Below are 9,091 nucleotides of genomic sequence, written 5' to 3' on the forward strand. Positions count from 1 at the left end.
GTACCGTCCCTTAAGTCCCCCCTTCCCTCCCCTCTCCCCGTGATACCCAGCCCTGAGACCACCCCAGATCCCCCCCGTGCGGCAAATTGCCTTAAACTGAAGGATTTTAAAGCAAAATAAATCACCCAGGAGGCAAAAAACCCCACGTTTTGGGGACAAATTAACCCGGCGAGTTAATTTTTTTCCCAGCTTCGTGTGGTTTCTGGGTACCCACACATGTGATGAGTTGGGTGCTGGAGTCAGTCCTCAGCCAAGGGCACCGGGAGGCATTTTGGGACCCAGCCCCACTGCGTTTTGCTCAAAGAGAGGGTTTTATCCGCCGAGGCTCCGGCTTCCATCCCAAATCCCGCGGTGGGTTCGGGATGGGGCAGGCAACGATGCTAATTATAGGGGAAGGAACCGTGTATTTACAGAGGCAGCTCCCAGCACGAAACCGCTGGTGGCTGCTTTTGCTCCGCTGAGTCTTTCTTTTTTTCTCCTCTTTCCCGGGCGCTGCTATTCAAAAAAAAAAGGGGGGAGGAATTAAAAATAAATCCCCCTCCATGGTTTGCAAGAGGCGCTTTAGCAGAGGAGGAAGAAGAGGGCGAGGAAGGGCAGGAGGATGGAGGCGGTGGCAGCGGGGCGGCTGGCGGCATTGCAGTGGGCTCGGTTGGAGCCGATGCAGGCGGCGTAAGCCATGGCGTGGGGGATGTAATTTTGCTCGTGGACCCCGTGGAGGAGGTGGGCCATGGGGCCGCGGGCGAAAACGGCCACGTCCTCGCCGCCGTGGGTCTCCTGGCGCAGCGGCACGGCTGATTGTGCCTGGTAGTTGGCGTGGGCTGGGGCAAAAAAAAGCCAAAAATAAGAATAATTTTTTAAAAGCGCTATTTTTAACCATGCTGTAATAATTTCAGGGGGTTTTGCCCCCAAATGCACTCACCAAAATCCACGGCGGAGACGTTTTCTCGCTCGCCCGCCACGATTTTATAGCCGGGGCCGTTGCCGTAAAGGATGGAGGTGAAGGGTTTGCGGTCCACGTCGCTCTGCATCGGGGCCAGACCTGGTGGCGGTGGCACTGTCAGCGGGACGGGGACGTCCCCGAGGTGTCCCCCCACGGCACGGCAGGGACTCACCGAAAATGGGGTTCCCGCGAGGGGTGTAGCCGCCGAAGGTGAAGACGTGCGAGTGGTCGGCGGTGACAACGCTGAGGGTGTCCTGGGGCGAGGTGAGGCGGGTGGCCAGCCCGATGGCCCGGTCCAGCTCCACCGCCTCGTGCAGCGCCTGCTTCGCCTTCCCCTCGTGGTGCCCGTGGTCGATGCGGCCCCCTGCGGACCCCGACACCGCTCGGCATCCCCCCTCCTCGGCACCCCCCATCCCCCTCCTCTTCCCTGCTTTGCATCCCCCCATGAACCCACCCTTCCCCCCCCGCTTTGCACCCCCTCTTTACCCCCTCTCCTTTGCATCCCCCCATCACCCCCTTTATCCCCCCCTTTTTGCACCCCCCTACTCTCCCCCCTTTATCCCCTCCTTTGCATCCCCCCATCACCCCCTTTACCCCCCCTTTTGCACCCCCATCACCTCCTTTATCCACCCCATCACCCTTTTTATCTCCCCCTTTTTGCATCCCCCATCACCCTCTGCACCCCCCATGCCCCCCCCGCCCCCCCCGCTTTCCCCCCACCTTCAACCAAGAGGAAAAACCCCCGGGGATTTTTCTGGAGCATCCTGATGGCCACAGCCACCATCTCGGTGAGGGACGGATCCGTCTCGTTATTCCTGTCCAGCTCGTACACCATGTCACCCGGTTCGAAGAGGCCTGGGGACAGTGACACTGCTGGGGACATCCTTTCCCCACCAAAAAAAAAAAAAAAAGGGGCCAAATCCAGCCCCGCCGCTTGCTTCTTGTGCTGGTGCAAGTGTTTCACCCGCCACCGGATCCAGGGTGATTAGATAGGAGCCGGGGGATGCTCCCAGCCCTTCCTTCCTCTGGCCCGGCCAAATCCTGCAGCCCGGCGGGGCTGGAGAATCGCAGCGAGGGACAAAACAAATTGTAACCCCGGGGGGTGGAAATGCCATCCCTGGGGGGGGGCACCAGCATCCCTTGGGGGTACCCCATCCCTTGGGTGTACCAGCATCCCTTGGGGGGGTACCCCATCCCTTAGAGGGGTACCAGCATCCCTTGGGGGGGTACCCCATCCCTTCGGGGTACCAGCATCCCTTTGGGGGGGTACCCCATCCCTTGGGGGTACCAGCATCCCTTTGGGGGTACCAGCATCCCTTGGGGGGTACCCCATCCCTTGGGGGTACCAGCATCCCTTTGGGGGTACCAGCATCCCTTGGGGGGTACCCCATCCCTTTGGGGTACCAGTATCCCTTTGGGGTGCCCCATCCCTTCAGGGTACCAGCATCCCCAGAGGAGTAGCAGCATCCCCGGGGAGGGGGTAACAACACCCCTTGGGGGTACCAGCACCCACAGGGTGGGGTACCGTGGGGGGGTACCAGCATCCCTGGGGGGTAACTGGCCACTCCAGCTGCCCCAGCACCCCGGGACAGGCCAGGGGTCCCCCAAAGCACCCCGTTGAGGCCGGGGCACCCTTGGGTGCCGGGACTCACCCAAGAGGAAGTCGACACGGCTGAGGTTGAGCGCCAGCAGGTCCCGCCGGTGCCACACGTACTTGGCGACCTGGGGACGGGGGACAGGCAGGTTGTCACCTCCCCATCACCTCTGCCAACCCCAGGGCTGCTTTATACCCCCCTCCCCAAAATATTCCCCCCCACCCCCCCGGGAATGGCTGTGTAAGGTTACAGCGGGGTGATGTGTGTGTACCCCCCCAAAAAAAAGTCCCCGTCACCTTGCCGGGGGGCTTGGCATCGTGCCACGCCTGGACGAGGTCCCTGCGGTCCAGGCGGGTACCCCGATGCTTGTCCTCGTGGGGATACTCCACGTCACTGGCGTTTTTGGGGAACATATATTTCCGCCCGCCACCCAAGATCACCTGCAAAGGGGGGGAAAAAGAGCATTTTAAGAATTATTTTTAATTCTTTTTAATCCCCCCCCCCCCCCCCCAATTTGGGTTTAATTGGGGGGGAAAACCCCGACGAGGCGGAGCGGGATGTCCAGGAAAACCTTGGCGTTGCGCAAAAAAGCGGGCAAAAGCATCCGAGGAATTTCACCTCGCTCCAAACAACCCTGAATCTCTTCCTATTAATTAAAACCCAAGACAAAAATAACCATTTCCAGCAGCAAATCTGGCTTTTTTAGAATTTTTTTTTTTCACATCTGTGGGAGGGATGCTCCGCATCGGGGTCCCCGTGTGAACCCGCCAGGACGGAGCCCCATCCCGCAGCTCTCGCTGTTTGCTTTGGAGCCTGATTTATTTGGCCTCCGTTATTTATAACCGAGCAGAGATTTTTTTTTATCCCCCCTTTCTCCGCGCAGAAGGTGAATTATAAAGCTGCAAAACACCACGGCCAAAATTATTAAGCGAAAAAAAAAGGGGAAAAAAAATGTCTTTTCCCCGCTATATAATTATTTCCAGCCTGGGACAGAGTTAAAATTATATTAAAGGGAAAAAAAACAGAAGAAGAGGCTATTAAAGAGCTAAATAACAGGCTGAAATGTTTTGCTTTGGGGCTATTTTGAAGGACAGAAGAGTATTTATTTACAGGGCTGAATTTCTGCGTAAATCCGCAGCGAGGGGCAGAATCGGGGGGGAAACGGAGGGTTTGGGGTATGGGAAGTATGAGAAAGGAGGGGGCTGCTGTGGATGTGGGTGGAGGGGGGTTAAGCGGGATTTGGGGGTCTGGGGTTGGGGGTCTGGGCCCATACGTGCTCGTGGTCCCAGCCTTACGTCTAATGGGGGTCCTGGTGGTGCGTCCATCAGTGGTCCTGGTCCCATACCCACCCAACAGTCCTGGTACCCCACCCGTCAGTGGTCCTGGCCCCATATCTGCTGGGGGTTCTGGCTCTGCACCCATGGGTGGTCCTGGTCCCACATCTGCTGAGGATCCTTGCTCTGCACCCATGGGTGGTCCTGGCCCTGTATCTGCTGGGGGTCCCAGCCCTGCACCCATCAGTGGTCCCACTCCAACATCTCCTGGGGATCCTGGCTCTTCACCCACTGGTGGTCCCAGCCCAATATCTACTGGGGGTCCCAGCCCTGCACCCATTGGTAGTCCTGGTCCCACATCTACCCCTGTCCTCGTCCCTGGGTGGCTCCAGCCCACCTCTCTGGTGGCCCCCTCTCCATCCCTACCTCGATGTCGGGGATGTTCTCCACCAGCTGCCGGGCGATGTCCTTGCAGCCGCCCTCCAGCGCATCCGGGGGCATCTCTCCGTCCGAGTACCAGTCCCGGTTGGCGGAGTGGGCATAGGCGGCGCTGGGCGTCGCGTGGGTCACCCGTGTGGTGGTGACGATGCCCACCGCCTTGCCTGCACCACAAATTCAGGGGGCAATGGTGGGAACACCCCTAAAACTCATCGCTTTACCCCCCGCCCCGGCACCCACCAGCCCCTCACCTCCATCCTTGGCCCAGCGGAGGATGGAGGTCACCTCCTGGCCCTTGGTGGTGTTGCAGCGGTCACGGGTGACGCCGGCACTGACACCCACCGTCCCCTCGTTGGCTTTGACACCGCAGAGGTAGGCGGTGGCCGTGCCCGCGCTGTCGGGCACCTGCGCGTTGGTGTTGTAGGTCTGGGGGGGGGGGTAGATAAATAAACCACCACACCATCATCATCGTCACCATCATCACCGTGACCATCACCACCATCATCATCCCCACCCTGGGGCTTCATCATCATCATCATCATCCCCACCCTGGAGCTCCCCTCCCCATGCTCTGCGGCCGCACCGGACCCCCATCCCGCCTCTGCATCCCCTCTTTCTTTCGCCCCCTGGCCTGGCCCCCCCATTTTGCCCCTTGCCCCCACGACGTGGCTGCACGTCGCCTCCTCGCTGCGTTTTGGTGCTTTTAGCCTTTTTTCAGCCTGCTTTTAGGCAGGGAGAGAGAGAAGCTGCCACCACAAGCCTCCCCCGCGGGGCAAAGGGAGACAGGGGGAGCGGTCGGGGCTTCCAATTTAATAATTAAAAAAAGCCTTTTGTTCAGCAAAATGACCCCAGGAGAAGCGGGGGGGGTCCCGCGGCTTCCCACGGCCGGGCGGCCTCATCCCGCCCCTGCTCCCCGTTCCCACGGGCCGGACCCTGGCACGGCGAGCGGGCACCAGAGCCAGCTCCCTTCACCCGCCCCTGACCTAATTTCGGCTCCCGGTCGATGCCGGGCGCCCGCCCGTGACCTTGCGGTGGGTGTCGCGTCCCCCATGGGCGTCCCGGGCCAGTTCAGGATCCGGCCCCCCCCCGGAGGGCTCACCTTGGCCAAGGCGACGTAGGGGAACTTCTCCATCTCCAGCAGGCTCTCCTCGCCCTTGCGGTTTTGCAGCTGCCCTTTGAGGATGCGGGCGGCCGTGACGGTGGAGACGCCCATGCCTGTCGGGGCACCCGTCAGCTCCCCGCCGAGGACGGGCCAGCTCGCCGCACGGGTGCCGCGCAACGCCGGTGGGCACCCAGTTTATCCCAGCACCCGATTCATCGCAAACCCAGTTCATCGCAGCACCCGCTTTCTTGCGAAGTGAGTTTGTTGCAGCACCCAGTTTATCCCGGCACCCAGTTTATCGCGAACCCAATTTATCGCGAACCCAACGTATCGCAGCACCCGCTTTATCACAGCACCCGCTTTATCACAGCACCCGCTTTATTGCAAACCCAGTTTATGGCAGCACCCAATTTTTTGCAACTCCAATTCATCGCAGCACCCAGTTTATCGCAAACCCAGTTTATCACAGCACCCAACTTATTGCAAACCCGATTTATCCCAGCACCCGCTTTACCGCAGCACCCAACTTATTGCAAACCCGATTTATCCCAGCACCCGCTTTACCGCAGCACCCGCTTTACCGCAGCACCCGCTTCATCGCAGCCCCCGTCCCCTGCAGCCCCCGCCCCTCCTCCCGCCCCCACCCCTCACCCCGGGCGGGTGCCCCGTCTCACCGTCACCCAGGAAGAGGATGAGGTTCTTGGCCACGTTCTGGTTGAGGCGCTGGAGCCGCAGGGCGGCCCGCAGGGTCTCCTGCGCCTGCCCCCGCCAGTACTCGGGGTCCTTCTCCCTCTCTGCGGGGCAGGAAACGGGGCTCCATAGCACCCAACAGCACCCGCTTTTGGGGTGCGGCCCCCCCCCCCGCCCCCCGAAACCTCACCTACCGGGGACCAGCGATGACGAGCAGAGCTGGGCGAGGAGGATGAGGAGGAGAGCCTTCATCCTGTGGCGCTGAGTGGGTGCTGGATAGGAGAGAGCTGCGGGGGGGGCACCCCCTCCGTGCCTCAGTTTCCCCACTGAGACCTTGGCCCCGGGGCTCGGCCAAGAGAGGGCGGGAGGGAAATGTCCCCTCCCCGCGCGGTCACCGATGTGACCCCCTGGGGACGTGCCAGCTCCCCCCTCCCCCCGCCACCGGTCCCGTGGGGCGTCACCTCACCGGCACCAACCCGGGGCTGGGGGACGGCGGCACGGCCCCCATGTGCGTGTGGTACGGCAGGGTCCCCATTGCGTGTCCCTGTCCCCGTCGTGTGTCCCTGTCCCCATCGCATGGCCGTGTCCCCATCGCAGCTGGGTCCCCATTGCGCGTCGGGGTCCCCATCGCATGGCCATGTCCCTAAAGCGTGTCCCTGTCCCCATCATAGCTGCGACCCCATTGCACACCGGGGTCCCTATAGCATGTCCCTGTCCCCATCACATGTCCCTGTCCCCATTGCACCCGCGTGTCCCATCACATGTGTGTCCCCATCCCATGTCTGTGTCCCTATCCCGTGCCCATGTCCCCATTGCATGTCTGTGTCCCCATCTCATGCCCATGTCCCCGTTGCGTGTCTGCGTTCCCATCGCACGCCCGTGTCCCCATCGCACGTCCATGTCCCCGCTGCGTGCCTGGGTCACCACTGCACACCCGTGTCCCCATTCAACACCCGTGTCCGCATCGCACACCCATGTTCTTGTCGCACGTCTGTCCCCGTTGCACGCCCGTGTCCCCACCACATGCCCATGTCCCTGTCACAAGTCCATGTCCTTGCTGTACGTCCGTGTCCCCGTGGCGTGTCTGTGTCCCCATTGCACACCCGTCCCCATCGCATGCCCGTGTCTCTGTTGCACACCCCTGTCCCTGTTGCACGCCTTGTCCCCATCACACGCCCATGTCCCTGTTGCGCATCCGTGTCCCCATCACAAGCCCGTGTCCCCATCGCACATCTGTGTCCCTGTTGCACGCTTGTGTCCCCACCACATGCCCATGTCCCTGTCACACACCCATGTCCCCATTGCATGCCCGTGTCCCCATCGCACGCCTGTGTCCCTGTTGCACGCCCGTGTCCCCATCGCATACCCGTGTCCCCATTGCACAACTGTGTCCCCGTCACAAACCCGGGTCCGCATGGCACACCCGTGTCCCTGTTGCACACCCATGTCCCTGTTGCACACCCCTGTCCCCGTCACACACCTGTGTCCCTGTTGCACACCTGTGTCCCCATCACACGCCCATGTCCCCACCACATGCCCGTGTCCCCATGGCACCCCCATATCCCCATCGCATGTCCGTGTCCCCATCGCACCCCCGTGTCCCCATCGCACCCCCACGTCCCCATCGCAGCCTTCCCCCCCCGTTGCACTCCCCATCCCCCCCCCGCACCCCCCGCTCCCCAGGGACCCCCCCGCTCCCCCGGGGGTGGCAGCGGTGGCCGGGGGGGCCCTTCCCGCCGGGGGGGGACACGTACCCGCACAAACTTGGGTCCCGACACCCACGTCCCTCCTGGGCGGCGGGAGGAGGCCGGGCCGGGGGGACAGCGAGCCCTTAAATCCCCCCCGCACCCGGCCTTCGCCTCCTCCTCCTCCTCCTCCTCCCCTTCCTCCACCCTCCCCCCGCTGGCAGCACGGGGGCGGGGGGGGGGAGAAGAGGCAACAAACTGGGCTTACTGGTGCCCTCTGCCGGGTCTTACTGGGAGGACTGGGAGGACTGGGGTGCGCCCAAGCGCGGATGTGGGTGCTGAGCACCCCCCCCCCCCACGCGGGGAGGGGAAGTGGGGTGCACCCTGGGGGGGGAGATGTGTGTTTTGCCGGATTTTGCATTATTTTCACCCAAAACGTGCCAGCGACACGAGCGTGGTTTTGGGGTGGCGGCGACGGAGAAGGGGGGGTCCCCCCCGCCTCAGTTTCTCCACCCGAACTCCTGCTGCAGCCCACGAGTGCGCCCTGCCTGAAACGGCTTTACTGTAGGTCCTACAATAAACAAGGCTTCGTCTCAAGGGCAGGAGGGTGATGCCCTCCCCTGCCTCAGTTTCCCCATCGTGGGCGACCGTGGGGCTCCGTGGCCCGTGGGTGACTTCCCAGAAGGTGGCGATCTCAGCCCAAAAATCCGCACCCCGAAAGCTTCGGGGTGCTCCCAAGGGCGCCCCAACGCCGCCCCGACGCCACGGGGATGGGCACGGCTCCTGCAGGACCCCACATCCCCCCGCCCCCCCCCCCCCGGTCACCCCCCAGCACCCCCCAGCGCTCTCCCAGCCCAGCAGAGGTTTGCAGCTCCGCGCGGGACGCGAGCGCGTCAGTGCTCAGCCCGCCGGCGTGGCACAGGGGTCCGGCGTGGTGGCACCGTGTCCGTGTCCCCCCCCCCCATCCCTGTCACCCCACATGCGACGCAGCTGCGGGCGCCTGCCGGTGATGACAAGCTAATTAAAAAGCTTCGTTAGCCCGGCACGCGGAGAGCTGCCATCTGGGGAACTCCTCGCTGCGAGGCCGGAACCCCAAACCCCTTCGAGGGGCTGTTAAGCACACGGAGGGGGAGGGGGGGGCAAGGCTGCGGCCCGGGGAGCGCGCCTGCACGCTTGCACAATCGCACGCTTGCACGCTTGCACAATCGCGTGCTCGTACGCGCGCCCGGCACCGCGGGCTTGCAAGCTCGCACACGATCGTGCGCTTGCACGGTGGCCCGCGCGCATGCTTGCAGCGCCGCACGTGCGCCCCCTGGCACGGCTGCGTGCGCGGCTGCCGGCAAACCCGCTGGCTCGCACGAGCGCGT

The 9,091-nt window shown here is 62.8% G+C and overlaps 1 protein-coding gene across 1 annotated transcript; it reads right to left on the reverse strand.

The window, feature by feature from the left end:
- Window positions 1-87: 87 nt before the first annotated feature.
- On the reverse strand, window positions 88-7,892 carry ALPL (alkaline phosphatase, biomineralization associated). Its single transcript, XM_075520604.1, has 12 exons — window positions 7,794-7,892; window positions 6,234-6,326; window positions 6,024-6,143; window positions 5,347-5,462; window positions 4,499-4,673; window positions 4,236-4,411; window positions 2,832-2,975; window positions 2,593-2,662; window positions 1,661-1,795; window positions 1,113-1,304; window positions 920-1,039; window positions 88-818 (listed from the first exon to the last, which is right to left on the reverse strand). Exons 2-12 carry the CDS (start codon window positions 6,289-6,291, stop codon window positions 562-564), a joined length of 1,563 nt encoding a protein of 520 aa, XP_075376719.1. The 5' UTR covers window positions 6,292-6,326; window positions 7,794-7,892; the 3' UTR covers window positions 88-561.
- Between the last annotated feature and the right edge of the window lie 1,199 nt (window positions 7,893-9,091).

This window comes from Mycteria americana, chromosome 18 (assembly GCF_035582795.1).
Source record: "Mycteria americana isolate JAX WOST 10 ecotype Jacksonville Zoo and Gardens chromosome 18, USCA_MyAme_1.0, whole genome shotgun sequence".
NCBI classification, from domain to species: domain Eukaryota; kingdom Metazoa; phylum Chordata; class Aves; order Ciconiiformes; family Ciconiidae; genus Mycteria; species Mycteria americana.

Bases quoted from the DNA above. Each gene is read 5' to 3' on its own strand.
- ALPL (XM_075520604.1), bottom strand. From the start codon at position 6,291: ATGAAGGCTCTCCTCCTCATCCTCCTCGCCCAGCTCTGCTCGTCATCG. The intron at 6,144-6,233 runs GTAGGTGAGGTT...CCTGCCCCGCAG, and splicing joins CTCGTCATCGCTGGTCCCCG to AGAGGGAGAAGGACCCCGAG. The intron at 4,412-4,498 runs GTGAGGGGCTGG...TTTGTGGTGCAG, and splicing joins CCGCTGGGCCAAGGATGGAG to GCAAGGCGGTGGGCATCGTC.